Source organism: Chroicocephalus ridibundus, chromosome 9 (assembly GCF_963924245.1).
Source record: "Chroicocephalus ridibundus chromosome 9, bChrRid1.1, whole genome shotgun sequence".
Lineage (NCBI taxonomy): Eukaryota > Metazoa > Chordata > Aves > Charadriiformes > Laridae > Chroicocephalus > Chroicocephalus ridibundus.
In genome coordinates, this window is record NC_086292.1 from 9,414,622 (window position 1) to 9,431,021 (window position 16,400).

Here is a 16,400-nt window from a genome sequence, read left to right on the forward strand (position 1 = left end):
TTTTCTTTTTTGAGGGTTCTGTAGAAATACGGTAAAAAGAAAAATTGACTTTAGCAAACATTTGTAAATTTAGAATGAGGCTGGTTTTACAGTCTATCAAGTAAGAAGTTCTTTGCTTGTGAACTGGCAATAATAGACTGTCATGAACACAACTTCTCTCCAGTTAATAAAGAAAGAAGATGGAAGAACAAATTTGGCTGAATATATTAAAACAATGACTTCATATGACCCAGTGACATTTGTGCTTCTCTCTGGAGTGCAGAGGGACCTTACGCTTATTAAAGAGATTTAATTAATATTCAGGATTTGCTGCCAATATGATGCAAAAATAAATTAACATAAAAATGTGAATTGTTTGCATATTATGCCACGAGGAGTAATTTTAGGTTCTATAAAGTTACTGACTAGGTTTCCAGCAATAACACAGAAGTTGCTGGAAAAATATGTGAAACCATAAAACTTGAAAGTTCAATTAAAACATGTTCCTCACAGTGAATTGTTTTTTCAATTGTCTAGATACTTCTATTTGATGTCGACCTATTCTCTCCATGAAAGATTGCATGAGTTTTCCCCTAATGCTACCATTGCAAGCTGGACTCAAATTCTTCTATTGATAAGCATGTGGCATACTTTGAATTCATTTTCTTCACTGTAAGGTTGTTTGTCTTAAAAAGACAGTACGTACTTTTATGTTCTTAGCTACCAGCACTGACTCTTCTGTGAAAAAGGGAGTAAATTTTTCATTTGGTGTTGTGCCAAATAACATTAAAAAGCTAGTGCTAATAGCTTGGATTCCTTTCCGTGGAAAGTAGTTTGTGCCAGGAGTGGAAGATTTTGAATAGCTAAACTGGAGTTAAAGTACATACTGTCTTTTTAAGGAAAGGGAAAAAAAAAAAGGCAAACAAAAAAGAAAAGATTCTGTCCTTTCACCTGTTGTCTGCATGTTTTTTCCTGTTACTTCTCTCTTGCCCTACTGCTGCCTCATGCAATGCAGGAGATTCAGGATGGACACAATGGCTATCATTCTGAAGCAGAACCTGATCAGGTGGCAAGTTTTACTCATCTTTCATTCATTAACTGTGTAGCAAGGTACTATCTATTAGTACTTGTACAGTACGTAGAAATCTTCTATTCCTCGTGCGAGAGAATCCATAGAAAGCATTCAGTGTGTTAACTGGTGATGTGCTAGGTAGGGGTTTTGTGTAATGTCATGTAGTCTAGAATGTAATCCTGCACGTAAGCCCCTATCTGCCAGAGCACATCCGTCTGTCCTTCTAAGTTTGTAAGTATTGGCTAGTTCTCTCCACACCATCTTCTTTTGCAGTTGGGCTCTGAACATAAAATTCTGTTAGTTTCCAAGAAAATCTAAAGCCAGAGATCAATTTAAATATCTTTAGAAATTATTTAATAGTGAGGGCTTGGGGTAGTTTGGAGGCAAATAGATCCTACCAATTATTTGTATGTGGATCAGAGCTGTAGTACAAGGGAAGAGTTATTTGTTTACTGTAACATATTTATTCTCACTTCAGGATGTAAAAAATTGAAACCTTACTATCTCATCGTGTTGACCTGAGAGAGATCACTTTCTCACGTGGTCCTTAAAAGTCCCACAAACCCTTTCATTCTTAATTAAAATCTTTAGTACATTGTAAATCTTGGCCGCCAACGAAGGACCCAAAGGGTCAGTCGAGTATCATTCAGGAATGAAGCCATTTACAGAAATGAAAATTTATGGAACTAGCCCTTATTTTAAAATTGCTAATTGTTCTTCTATAATTCATTATTACTTCGTTCTTAATCTGACCTTCTGGATACGAAATTCCTATAATGGACCTCTTCATAACCTGTGGCACTCTCAGTAGGGTATTGATTGAAATAGGGCATTGTGGGGTGCTTCAGACTTCTTGCTACCAAAAATACAAAGTTAAAATGTTAAATGAATAAAGCATCTGCCATATAGTTCCCTCAGATGAAAATACTCAAATATTAAATAAACAACATTAAGAAAACAAAGAAATCTAATGAGCTTTAAAATGTTCTCAATTAGGTAAAATACCCAAAATAACACCTGCATTTAGCAAAAGACTAACAAATTATTAATTATAAATTTGGGCTGATCTCATTGTTCATATTTTTGTATGCTATATGTAGCTCGCATGTGAAACTAATTGCTGCCTAAACGCTTTATTCCTAATACGTTACTAACATGTATGTCTGTGTAATATTTATAATACCAAGTTTTGTCTTTGGGTCTTTTTTTTTTTCACTGTGGTACTGTTTAATACAGTTGTGCCTTGTAAAAAAAGATACACTCTTGTGTTCCAGTAATCTGGTAGTAAAAGCACTTTGCATCAGAATGTATGGATGTAGTACAGACGGAAAGTGAGATTTACTCATGGTTTTGGATTTCTGCCAGGCACTGCGGGATGGAAACAAACTAGCACAGATGGAAGAGGCTCCACTTTTTCCTGGAGAATCAATCAAAGTTATTGGTAAGCATACTATTAAGTACTACACTGAATACTATTAAATCACTAATGTATTTATTTAAAAACAGAATATTATTTCCTTTTGACTTTTGTTACGTTAATTTAACGCCACTTTAGATTAGCTGATTTGATGTGGATTTCTTTTCTTTGCCTTTTAAATCCAAATGTAGGGAAGAGAAATCAGTTCCAGAGGATTCCTCGCTCCACATAGATAATTTTTTTTTTTTAAGGGTTAGTTTGTTCCATATAGGTGTATGGCTTGTATTTCTGCTTGGGGATGCTAACGATACTTTGTAGACTCAAAGGCCTCAAAATTGTGATAGCAAAGAAGATGAAGTTATGCAAAACTTGGTTTTCAGTTCTTAATGAGATGTATTTCACTTTGTCCTCTGACGACAAGCTCTGTATTAGCAGTACAGTACACGGCTAGAAAAGAATACCAGGTCTTTCAAATAAAAGTGAAAACGAAGCTGTGGGCATACAACTTGGAGGTCAACTGTGTACACATCAGTAATTCCCCACTTGGATTCTCTCTTTCTGAGGCGAGTGTGGGTGCTTTACACCTCAGGGCAGGGACCAGCGGTGCCTGCAGCTGAGTCGCAGCAGGGTGCTTTGTTACCTGCCTGCCCTGCCTGCGGCACGGGCTGCCTGCGCCCGGCCCCAGCTGCACAGCACTTGCTGAGCAGTGGCGGGACTGAGGAATTTGCGTGTTTTCATTGCTGAGATAAAGACAGCTCTTTCAGTCCTGCCAGCATCTGAAGAGTATGCTTTCCTTTAGAGGTCAAGCATCAAAGCGCTATGGAACTGCAAAAATCTTGCTATTTTTAAGTGGAAATAGATTTTTATGGAACAAATCTATAATAGTAAACCAAAGCTTTAATTGGTCTGTTTTCCAGCTAAGGATGTTATGTATATCTGTCCATTTATGGGAGCAGTCAGTGGCACACTAACAGTGACGGACTTCAGAATGTATATCAAAAGTGTTGAAAGGGTAAGACTTCGCTATCTATCTGCATATTGTTTCGGGTAGGAAACGTTACTGAAGTAGATTTCAGAAAGTGACACATTCGGTGTAAGTGAAATATGATGTTCCACAGCAATCTATTAAACAGGAAGTATAGCTGACTGTAGTGAAACATACATGAATAATATTAGTTTGTATTCCTCCCAATGTAGCAGAATTCATTTGTTTCATATACAAATTTCAGGATCCACCTTTTGTTGTTGATGTGCCCCTTGGAGTCATAAGTAGAGTTGAAAAAATTGGAGTACAGAGCCACGGAGACAACTCGTGTGGTATCGAAATAGTTTGCAAGGTATGGCATGGTAGAGATTTATTCATATTAACGTATTTTCATTTCATTTTTCTGTAAGAGGAATCTGCATGCACATGTGCTGGTTTTTGTCTCATCAGTTCCCCATATTTGAACTGCGCCTCATTTAGATAATATGTTTCGATTCCTCTTATGATACTTGCAGTCTTAAACACTTCTGCCTTTTGTTCCGAGAGTGAATTCAAAAGAAAAATGGCTGTTTTTATGGTATCTAGCAACTCTAGTGATGATCCTAGTCATCTGATACGAATGCTTACAGAACTCTGTTCTAATGTGGGTGGGATAATGTCAGTGACTTAGTGCGACACATATGCCTTCCTTCACTCAAATTTCTTTTAACTGCCTTTTTTTTTCCTTTTAATTTATCATAGAGTAAAATAGTGTGACTTATTTTTGACAGGATATGAGAAACTTGCGGCTGGCCTATAAACAGGAAGAGCAAAACAGATTGGAGATTTTTGAAAACCTTGTAACACGCGCATTTCCTGTTTCTAATGGGCTGGTGAGTCTTAAGATGTAGAGAAAGCTGTCACCCGCTCTCCTCTTTTTGGAAGGAGTAGTCGGGGAAATACAAGGGCTGTATAACAAGCATTGAAATGTAGATTCATAGAATCTGTTACAGAGGATGCAGACGACTCTGACCCTGTTACCTTTTTGCATTAATTCGTAAAACATTCTGCTATGTGCTGCTATCAGTGAAGTTAGTTAATTTGTACACAAGCCTTGAGATCTAGGTTTGCCTGAAGTTGCTCATTAAAAATATGTATGTATTGACTCTTATTTTCTGCAGTGGATACTTCAGTCTAGAAGTTCTGTCTAAAACAACAAATAGGTGCAATTAGTCTTATTATTAGTTAGCTGCAGAATGCCATTTCATTTGCTTGTATGGGTAGAGAACTGGTTGGCAGGTAGGAGACCAATTTTCTCATCTTGCTTTGCCATTGATGATCACAGGCAAATAACTTCAACTCTCTCTGGCTGTTTCCTATCTTGATTTTGTTAATTATATAGCATCTACTTGAAAGAGGAAACTGTCTTTCATTTTCCTTCTAGCACAGTGTTGTCCAGTGTTGACGGAAGGTTTTATGTCTGCTGTTAAAGAGTTTTAGAAGTGTTACATTTGAATTATTACAAGGTTCACTGTTTCAGAGCTTATTGTGCGTATAGCCCATCAGACGGTAATTTATGCCTTTGCTTGTTTTCTTTAGCCTCTTTTTGCATTCAGCTATAAAGAAAAGTTTGCTGTTAACGGCTGGAAAGCGTATGATCCCATGGCAGAATATAAGAGGCAGGTAAGTTATAGAAGTACTTGGTGTATTATTTTCTTCTCCGTCTCCCCCAGAGCCATTTAAACAAGAAAAAAGGTATTAAACTCAAATTTTTCAGCTCTAGCTACATACAGAGTTTAGGTCTCATGTTTAGACAATAAAATGCAAGTGGCCTGACTTTGAGAGTGTTGAGTGCCTGCTGAAGTTAATGGAGATAGCAGGTGCTGAGCACTTGAACAAATTGGTCTGTCTTAACGTGCATTCTTAAATACACATTTTCCAAGTCCTGTTTCTAGAAAATATAGGCTTTATAAAAATTTGGTTTTGAATAAGAAGCATTAAACAGAAGAGTAACCATAGTTTGTCATTTTAAGTCTGCAGTTTCTTAGTTGGAAAGGTATTCTTATTTTACTCTATGATCACTTTTTACCTGACTGTGCAGCCTATTCAAATCGTTATTTTGCATATAAATTTTAAAGATAATAAATAGGAAAGACTTTCAGTGTTTTGGTTTATGGTTCAATATGAAGACCTAAAGTTTATAGCTTATTTAAAAGAAGCATGTGGGCACACTTTTTTTCAAAAAAGTATGTAGCATATAAAATTTTTCATCACCCCAAACTCAGGTATGTAAAAGTCTAACCTGAAAAATACAAAAATGTTTTGCTTCCATACAGGGCTTGCCCAATGAGAGTTGGAAAATATCCAAAATTAACAGCACCTATGAGCTTTGTGATACTTATCCTGCTATTCTTGTTGTGCCAACCAGCGTAAAGGATGATGACCTTTCAAAAGTGGCAGCGTTTAGAGCAAAAGGCAGAGTTCCAGTAAGTGAAACTTTTACAAGGAGATATGAGTGCTCTACAAATCTGTAGCTTATAAGAAATTGTCAGAGTTCTTTTAGGCTTTTTTTTAAAATAACAGTGGGCTGTCTTCCTTCCTGAAAAGGGGGACAGAGGGGGGTACAAAGAAAGAAGAATTACGCTCGATGGGTTTAGAACTGAAGGGAGCAAATCAAATGTGAGTCTAGTTGCTTGGTTGTTGTGCTGTGTGCTACATTTTTGTTTGGAGGTAACACTTCTAGGCCACAATGATATCTGATGCTAATTCACATATTAGCTTGTGTTCTGATTTGGTGTGGAATGTGTTACAGCCATAGCAGTTTTCTTGAGAATAGACAAATTTTGCAGGTAGCCTAAGAACCCATTTAAATATGTTAGATGGTGACAGTTTTCATGCTGTAGATCTGCTTAGCAAGGTAGTGTGCGGGTCCATAGACTTCCAAATGGAAGCATTGTTTTTTGCCTCCATTGTTCTTTTTTTTTCCTGATTAGTAAGATGCAGTAGCAGGCTTAGTTTTTATGAGAAATAAAAGCGAAGATGTTTAGAATCACTTTGTATTTCAAACTCAGATTTGGGATGAGTGGTGCTAGTGTGCTGTCAATATGGTTTTGCAGCAGCTTGTCCTTAAATTTGCATTTGTTCATTTGCCAGGAAATAATGTCACATAGGTAGTGTGGTTGTCTAATTGCAGTCTGGCCTGCAGCTTTTATAGTAGTATAGTGAACTAAAATAATTTTCTTTTATTCCAGGTGTTATCCTGGATTCATCCTGAGAGCCAAGCAACAATAACACGGTGCAGTCAGCCATCGGTAGGCCCAAATGATAAGCGTTGCAAAGAAGATGAAAAATATTTGCAGACAATAATGGATGCCAACGCTCAGTCACATAAACTCATCATCTTTGATGCCAGACAGAATAGTGTTGCAGATACAAACAAGGTAGGTTGGTACCATCACCAGCATTAGCAGTTCTGTCTTTATTCCAAGGCTGAAGATTGAGTAAGAGATGAGGATGAGGAGAACTCAGTGTTGAAAAGAGATTAAAAAGGGTCTCTAGAGAGTGCATGGGAAGGAAGTTGCTTGTAGCAGTTTGGAAAGGCCAGCAAGAATTGAAGGCAGCTTGAAGACGTAGCTGAGAAATGATGCAGTAAAGCCCACAGAAGACCAAAGGTTTCAGTAGTAAAAAGGGGAAGGTATATAGATGTATTATCAGATGTAGGCTATTACAATTAGAATTGCTTTCACCTAAAAAAAAATAGCCTAGTGCTTCTTAGAAAAACAAAAGCCAAAAGTATGTTTTTATTAGTGCTAAAATAATCCTTTCTCTCAGAAAATCCTGAAACCTGACCAAAATAACTCTCTCGACTTTATACTGAAGTCCTGTACATGTTCTTTTCTTCGTCTGTTTTTACTTTTTGAATGACAGGCAAAAGGTGGAGGATACGAAAGTGAAAGTGCCTACCCAAATGCAGAGCTGGTCTTCCTGGAAATTCATAATATACATGTAATGAGAGAATCCCTGCGTAAACTTAAAGAAATAGTTTATCCTACGATTGATGAGACTCGGTGGTTATCAAATGTGGACTCCACGCATTGGCTGGAATATATAAGGGTAAAATACTTTTCATGAGAAAAATCAGTTGTTTTTTTAAGCCATGTTTTTAATTTGCATTTATGAAAATATTACAAAAATAATGTATAGATTTAAGCACGTTGCTTTGATCAGAATAATCTTGTAAAAAAGCTTAATTTTTGAATGGTCACTTAGAATATAGCATTTTAAGCATTCCATAATAACTCTGTATTTCCAGTTTTATGTGTTGGTTGGTAATGAGTTAATTCCTGATAGCACAGTATCGTAGTGAGTGTTGGACAATGTTTTATTTTCTTGAGAGGGAATGTTTGTGAGCAGTCCAGGGTTATCCCTGCTTTTTGGAAGAATGCCCTGGGAACTTCAGATTATATTTGAACAACTGCCAGAAGGACTTGACTATAAATTCTGCAGTCTTTCTCATCCTTCCCTCCTTCAGTGCAATGTTGGTGTTCATGTGTCGGGCACCTACATTTTCATGGGCTGTTTGTAGTCAGTGCTCTACTGGGTTATAATTTGCTCCATTATTTAACATAATATTAAAATAAATCACTACCACACTCAGTTTTACAGTCTGTTTCACTAACCTCTGAAATGCTTTTAGAATAGATTATTTCATACCACATTCACTCCCCTGCTTATGATGAATATGGATGGAGTGGAATTTGGTTTATTAGCAACTGGCTCAAATGTCGCTCATGCAAAACATGTTTGGGGTTGTTCATTAGTTTTACTCTCCTATTAACTAGTGCTTGCTAACTGCTGCAGGAGAACCAGCAGAGGGAGCAAACACTTAAATTGAGAATTAAACAAATTTGATGATCTTTTGGGAACAGTTTAATTTCTTGTTCTTTTCAAGTTGGATTATGTCAAACAGCTTTGGGAATCTGAGTATCTGGAAACCTTTTCTTATCAGCCTGGCCTTAAATACAATAATCTGTTTTTAAAAGTGGGCCTTTTAAAAGTGTTTGGGCCAGTGGTCACCATTCATTGGCATTGACTTCAGCGGGGTTCCTGGGCTTAGCCAGTGCCAGAAGTGGACCTTGATACCACTGTTCCACAGATCACAATAACACAGCAATTTGAAATGTCATACAAATTATTTTAAAGAGTTGACACACATGTAACATTCTGTCCCTTACATGATACTTCACATTACAATATTGAGAGCACAAACTGCAGCCTGTTTTCTTAAAAGCTGCCCTTACGGTGTTAACAGTGTTGATGGTATCTCCTTGTGCTGTCATCCAAGACATGCATGCCTTCCTTGCCTATTTGATTTGGCTTGTAATAGCAATTCACAAGTCCACAGCTTTACTCTAACGCATCTTCTGTTTCCTGGTCTCAAACCAGTGTGATTGTGTCCCAGTTCAATGTGATGCGTTACTGGAAATTCACCTTCCTAGCACTGGGCACACACAGCACTTTGAAGATGGTCCAGGAGCATCTGGGGAGGCACCAGTAACATTCTGTGTGTGTGAAGACAGTAGTGACCACAGGAGTAGAGTCACTTGGTGCTTTTTGCACACCCAGGATGTTTCCTCATGCCCTCCAGGGTGTTTTCTGTCTTTCAGGGTAGAACTTGTGCTGTTAATTATTTTTAAACCATTTCTCATTTTCTAAAGCAATCCAAAGCCAGTTATTCATTTGGAGCCCTAACTGAAATTCTGTGGTGGTTGCTAAGTTTTGAAACATCTATAAAGAATAATAATAGTTTGTGGAGGAAGCTGTTTTCTAAAGGCTTTTGTCCGAAGTAGGATAAAATGCTTCACCTGCTCCACAGATATTTACTGAATTAATAGTGACTCTGTTTTCTGTCTCCCATTCTCTGCCTATTGCCTGTATCTTCCTTCTATCCTTTTAGTTTCAGCTGTCCTCCTTCAGAGGCATCTGTGTTCTCTTTAGGACAATTTAGAGCAAGCTATTGCACACCTGTACCTTATATAGATTAGTTCTTTTCCTTTTATTGAAGACCAAACTCTTTTAATATTTACACTTTTTTAGAGCAGTAGAACTTTGTAACTGAAGTAATTGTCAATTAACTAGTTCAGGCCACAAGCTCTATTCTCCCATAGAAGCTTTTGTATTGTTTCCTGATATTTCCATCCTCGCATCCTTCAGTTTTACCATAAAAGATATATGATCAATGAAAGATGTAATCAATGAAAATGGTCTCTGAAGCATGGTTCTTGAAATAGCTCTGAAGACTGGTCTTGTGCACAGCTTCTTCCGTGGATGCTGGCTTTCCTGCTTCCCAGAAGATGTTTTTACATGCCTGGGAAGGGAAAAACACAAGTATTTTGCAAGATTCCATTCTCTCTTGTTGGAATGCAGAATAAGAATTTCTCCTGTGGTTCTATTCTACTGGTTGGTTTTTTTCACATATTTTTCAGTGCCATGATAGGTCATGTTACAGAGACAGATCTTCGGAGGAGAGAGATTTTTCTAGGTTTTAAAAAATACAGAGCAGCGTAAGAGAACAAGAGAGGTTTTTTTTGTAGGGGAGAAGAATAACAAGTTCACACAGGTGATCTCAGTCCTGTACCATCTCTGTCCTTTGCTCTCCAGCATGCTTCTGAATCCACGCTATTAATGGTCTGCTCATGGCCTGAATACAAGGTATACTTCATGCACCAACAAAATCAGCACAGGCTCCCAGCCAGGGGTTTCTGGGGTTTTTTGGGTTGTGTTTTGATTTAGATTAGCTGGATAGTTTGTCCCTTTCTCTAAACTTAGTAGTTGAGAACTGAAAGCTGAGGAAGAAAGAGTGATTGATTACTGTGAAAATGAACTTTGAAAACATTGAACCTTCAGCCTTTGGAACAGGTTACAGTATTTGCATCTTTTCATCATCATCCAGAATTTCAGATTTAATTTAGGGAAGAGATCCCAGGTTCTTTTGCTGTGTGCTGCTAATAATGGAGAGCTGGTAAGAAATCTCTCCTGGACAACAAGAGTGCACAGTTTTTGTACCTCTAGGAGTATATATACCACCGTTTGGAAACCTCTAATTTAAAGTGATGCGGTCCAGATGATTAATCTGAAATTTTAAAATATATTAAGCTTAAGAGTATAAAATTATAACCTTTTTTTTTTGTTGTTAGTATTTAATATGCTTGTTTATTTGTTTTTGTTTATTTAAGATGCTTCTTGCCGGAGCAGTAAGAATTGCGGATAAAATTGAATCTGGTAAAACATCTGTGGTGGTACATTGCAGCGACGGTTGGGATCGAACTGCCCAGCTGACTGCGCTGGCTATGCTTATGCTGGACAGCTATTACAGGACTATCAAGGGGTTTGAAGTTCTTATAGAGAAAGAATGGATAAGTTTTGGACACCGGTTTGCAATGGTAAGCTGAAAGATTTAGCGTGCAATTTGTTACCTTCAAGACTTTTATTTTGAATAGCGTGTTTTCTCACAGTACTCTGCGGCATTTTAGTTATTTTCTCTGGTGTCCTCCTTTTAATGGCGTGAGCGTGTCAGAGAATTGTGACCTGATCATTTTTAACAGGAAATCTGTGTGTGAGGTATAATATAAAGTAAATTAGAATTAAGTGGCTTGAACATAATGGTTAAAAAAAATCACGTGACTTTTTTATGCGGAAGAGGGATTGTAACACATTGCTTCATCTTTAACAATCTTATGAATGGAGAAACAAGGAAAACAATTAACGTGTCTAGAAGGTAAAATTGCTGGAACCATTACTCTGATTTAAGGTTGAAGTGTTTATTTAACACATGGGCTAGTGGGGAATTAGGACATAAATTATGGTGACATTTTGTGGGCTCTGACTCAAGATGGTTTAGGAGAAATGACATGTAATTATGGCAGGTGGATATGGAATAATCGTTGTTTCAGTACAGTCTTACAAAATACCTACCAGTTTGACCCACTGGTAGAAATAAATGGCTGTGCAGTGAAAGACGGGGAAGCAACTGGCACAGCTTTGTTGAACAAGTGTCTTTCCAGCTCTGCTCAACCGCAAAGGCATGTCCGTAAGTGAATATTGGGATGCATTTTTAGTAGTTGAGAAATATAGGTTAGCATTATGGAAGATTTGCTTGTCTTGTTCATCATTGGAACATATTTAAGAGTTACTCAGCTTTAAAGTGTTGGGATAGTGCTGTAAATACACTAGACTGAAATGAAAAGTTTGTTTTGACTTTCAGCGTGTGGGACATGGAGATGATGATCATGCTGATGCAGACAGATCTCCCATTTTCCTTCAGTTCATCGACTGTGTTTGGCAAATGACGAAGCAGGTGAGATGCTCAAGAGTATATTTCTATGAGGTCTCAGTTTTCATCTTGGAAATGTTATTTACGTAGGAGAACGCATTCCTTTGCAGAGCAGTAGCATGTTTTCCTGAAGTCAGTCACGCTATGGCTGCACCGTGCACACACAGGGAAACTTTTTGCTCAAAGTGAGGTACAAGGAGCTAGAGTAGAAACATTGACTTGAAACCAGCATACTTGATGTTTAAAACAGGCTTTTCAAAGGATTCTTTGATTACATAAATGAGGGTTATTGATGAGATAAATGCTTTACATTGCATATTCACTGATGGAGTAAATGTTCATGTGGATTTATATTGTCCTTAAGAAATGTCAAAAATCCAGGCTGATTGTGAGCAGAGGGGAGAGGGTTCTTCTACATATGTGTCAAATGTGAAATGTGAGTTAATGTTGGCATTATTACGCATACAGGACAGCATTTCTAACATACAAGCCTCTTCTCAGATAAGTTTTCTTACTTCCAATACTGTCTTGCCTCTGGATCAGGGGAGATCTTTGAAATTGGTGATATTTAAGATATAAAATTCTCATTTTTTTTTTCTGAATATGTTAAATTATGGGACGGCTTTAGCCTTCATTTTCCTTATTTGTATCTCCATGAGCATAAACTTAAGATTCTTCTGAGCTTTTATATTGCTGTTTTTTAATGGGATTACTGAAATAGGTTGTCCACATGAAGGATTTATTTCCAAATAAATTAGAAGTGCTTGAGTCCTTTTTTTCTTTTTTTTCTCTCTCTTTTTTTTTTTCCTCCTTGAAGCCTAACATAGATCTATGCTTTTATGGTAAAAGCTATTGTACTGAAGTCTGTATAGTATGTGATTTTGTTTTGAAGAGAGGAGGGTAACGGTCTGGTTCCACATGAGGCTGGCTCTCCCAGATCTCTTACCTTAGTCTTCTTGTTTTGAACATGGTTCTTAAAAACTTACATCATAGTTTCCAAAACTTGTATTCAGAACAGTTGTCTTTGGTGCTTTATGAAAGTTCCCTGCTGTAATACTGGGCCCTTGTCCAGAGTCCCTTGAAGACTTTCTCTTTCTGTGTATCTATATTTCAGCATTAATGTGCTGTTTAGTATGGCTGGAGAAAATAAATGAAAAATTTTGCCCCTCTCTCAGAGGAAAGCTAATAACAATAGCGAAGAGAAGCTGTTCTAAACACCTGGTAGGAACAAAAGTCCTCTGGGGAGATCCTTAATTGAGAGCAGCCTCTTCTAATTTTTGTGATCTCCCTTGCTGCCTCCTATTTCTTGCCATAAACAGTTTAGTTCCCTCTAGTTAAAAAAAAAAAAGAAAAAAAGGGGACGAGGGGGGGATCTGTGAAACATTTTGCCAATACCACATCTGTTCAAAACCTGGATCCAGAAAACTGTTCTGAAATTCATGAACAGCAGTGGCATTGAAAAATCATTAACAGGAAAGAAAATGAAAACGTCATTCTTGGAGAGTTCTTGCCCACTTATTTTTATTTTTCAGTTGACTTCAACACCTAGAAAATAGATTTGAAGATTGTGATTACCTTGATACAGCCCTATGAAAACCAGGATTCTATTTTATCCCTGTGTAGATCACTTGCTCGTAAAACAGTGCTAGTTTCGTGCTTTAGAATCCATGGTAAACATATGTGAAATGCTCCAAAGCTCAAATAAGTGTTAACGACTGCGGGAGGGTGTAAGGGCTCGGGTTTGGGCATAGGCTCAAAGCAAGCAAATTTTCCTTTTGGTTTCTGAGAGTTACGTTCTTAAAACAGTCAACTTACTACAGTGAGAGAATCTCTAACTTCCCACTAAAGATACAGATTTCCAGATAGCTTCAGAGAATGAAACTTAATTCTTGACAGCCTTATATTTTCCCTGGGTTTTTTATGGTCTTCATGACACACAAATACAGTAATAGAGAACTTGAGAGCTCTCAAGTACATTGTTATCAGATTTTAATAAAAAAACATATGGGGAAGTGATTTGCCTCCTCTGTTAGTAAATTCTGGTGACTTTGAATAGCAGATGTCAAATTGGAAAGGCCACGTGTGATCTGATGAAATACTGATGCCCTGTTAAAAATGAAGCAAAACTGTAAAATTTGCATGTAGCATTGCAGCTCCAGTGGTAGCTTTCCACCTTTGCCGCACAGTGCCCGTGTCAGAGGAAGGTGTGTTTAAAGTGGGTAGAGAGTTGCATCCTGTTTGTTACCGGGTGTCATCTGTTGCCAGAGATGCATTTTTCACTAGTTTCAGTAGCGTACTCTGTTACGATATCTAGTGTTCAGTTAACCCCATTCAGTCCAATTCCACAATCATAAAACTGCTCCACAAAGTGTTTCAACTTTAAATGCTACTGTAGTACAGAAGGAGCAAGTTTATTTTGCATCTGAATCAGATGCCACTTGGCATCGTCAGGCTTAAACAAGAGAATTCTTCGTTTAAATACCTCCTTTACAAAAATGCCCAACAACTCCAGCAGCAGCAAGTGGGAGATTTTAATGACCCATGTGTTCTCTCACAATTAGTGGATCTGACAAGAAGTAAATTTTCATTTGGGGAATTTTTCCACCTGAATCTTCAAACAGACGCTAATGGGCTTGGAACTACAGAGGAAAGCATTTTTAGGTCAGTGATTTTTCAGCAGCAGTAATAGAAGCTTTACAGTCTTGATACATCAGCTCCAACAGTACAACTCTTGTATCCAAAGACAGGATTTCAATAAAGTGCTATCACTTATTAATAAATTAGTTGTAGTGCAACCACTGATGTATGGAATTTTGAATATGCTTCACTGGATTGGAATAGCGGCCATGTCGGCATCCATCTGATTAGTATGGACCCGTCACAACACAGAACCCTAATGTGACAAGGCTCATTAAGTGCTTTCAGTTAAAGAGAGTCCCTTTAGGAGAGGCTTTGTCTTCAACGTTATTTCCAAATATCATTTTGATCCTTTGCAAATTATTTTTGCTCTCTGTATCCGATTGCTGCTTTGGGCTGGATGCGAGAGGCTGAGGTCTGAGACCCACTGAATTTTCCCCTGACTTGGTTCAGCACACCTGCTCACCAAGTTCTGGCCATACTTTTTTAAAATCATAGCTGTGTTGTTAGCGTCATTGTATTGTAATTGAGTTTTGTCATGATTTCCTAGAGAGAAGGAAGTGCCGTACGTGATAAATTTTAAACGTGACTGAAAAAGAGAATTTGATAATCTTAAGTTGCTCTGTGTTTTATGAAAACAAATGGGTGGGTGCTTGAAAAGAGGCTAGTGATTTGAGAGAGGAGCCCCGGTGTGAGCACGCTGTGCTGTTGAACAGTGCGTAATCCACAGCAGAGTCAGAAGAAGGAAGGGTCCCTTTCATTTTGTGAGCCATGATATTGATAATTTCCTTACTCAAAGTTTTCCGTTGAAAGTTGGTATATCTTAGCTTGAGAAATCTTGCAAAGAGAATGTTTTTGCAATGTTTGACTTAAATCAATCTTCTTTCAAAAGAACATTGCTTAAATCTTAAATCTTTCTGGGTTTAATGCAAGCACACCCATTGTGTGTTAGTCAACTCTACTTTCAACATGAATAAACATTTGCCCTTCATAAATCACAGATGACACTGAAGAGGAATTTCTGGATCAGCTAGTTCATCCGCAGTCCCAATTGCTGCGTTATTCCTCCTAGCTATGCTTGTCGTCTTTCTTTTTTTTATTTAAAGCAGCTCGTGAGTCACTCGTGCCAAGGTGTTCAGTATTCTTCAGTGGCACATAACAGACACCAGTCCGCTGCTTTCTTCAGATCTGAAATACTGACTTGAGATTTCTCCATATAGCAGGAAATTCTTCCTTATGAATCTAACTTTGCATTTTAGACTTTTGTAAAGATTTACTCCTTTAGTGAGAATGAATAAAATTTGTTTCATTTGTCCTGAAAACTAGTCTCTTGCAGCATTTTCATGGTAATGAGAGAAATGCCACTTCTTAAATTTTTCTTTAGTCTTTTAATTTCTTTCTCCTAAATGTTTACCATTCCGTGTCTGTGTTTGAGACCCTTGTCATACTGAATGCAAAGTTATTTTGACACATCAAGCAGTTGCCATATGTAGTCCTATCATAAAATTTGATTGAAGAAGGACCTTCTCCATCTGAATAGGTAGCAGCCCATGCAGTTTGCATTAATTTCTTCCCTTTTGATTTTAGAGCACTACAGATTAAGATATGGCTTAAACATTTTGGGTGTAGATTCCTAGAATGTATCAGGTAACCTCTACTTGTGAGTGAAATACCTAGTGATGCTCAGCGGAATATCGGGTCTTTCATTTCAGATGTACGGGATTTACTTCCCAATATAAGAGAAGAGGGATTAAAGGCTTATTGTACATAGCCAATGGTAAACTCGAGGGGTGAAATGGAGAAAAGTAATTTAGTTGGGTAGAAAGTGAAAGAAACATTTTAAATATATGTTAAGCACATTTTACATGCGGTAGTCTTTATTATCCAATTTATTGCATGTTAGAATAGGAAATAAAACTCTTATCTTCCCCCCCCCCCAAAAAAATGATGGTGTTGTCCTATAACAAGAGAAATAAAGCATATGTTGAAGACAGTTTGG

The 16,400-nt window shown here is 37.5% G+C and overlaps 1 protein-coding gene across 4 annotated transcripts in view; it reads left to right on the plus strand.

Moving 5' to 3' along the window:
* Positions 1–16,400, plus strand: part of MTMR1 (myotubularin related protein 1) — a 41,391-nt gene that overhangs the window by 7,138 nt on the left and 17,853 nt on the right. For 2 of the 4 annotated variants that reach the window (XM_063345849.1, XM_063345850.1), the window contains 11 exons: positions 995–1,045; positions 2,417–2,492; positions 3,386–3,480; positions 3,698–3,805; positions 4,224–4,325; positions 5,032–5,115; positions 5,769–5,918; positions 6,684–6,872; positions 7,360–7,545; positions 10,668–10,874; positions 11,696–11,788. In XM_063345849.1, the coding sequence (XP_063201919.1) occupies positions 995–1,045; positions 2,417–2,492; positions 3,386–3,480; positions 3,698–3,805; positions 4,224–4,325; positions 5,032–5,115; positions 5,769–5,918; positions 6,684–6,872; positions 7,360–7,545; positions 10,668–10,874; positions 11,696–11,788 (1,341 nt within the window). The remainder of the gene's footprint in view (positions 1–994; positions 1,046–2,416; positions 2,493–3,385; positions 3,481–3,697; positions 3,806–4,223; positions 4,326–5,031; positions 5,116–5,768; positions 5,919–6,683; positions 6,873–7,359; positions 7,546–10,667; positions 10,875–11,695; positions 11,789–16,400) is intronic. The other 2 variants (XM_063345851.1, XM_063345852.1) reach the window with 1 other exon arrangement.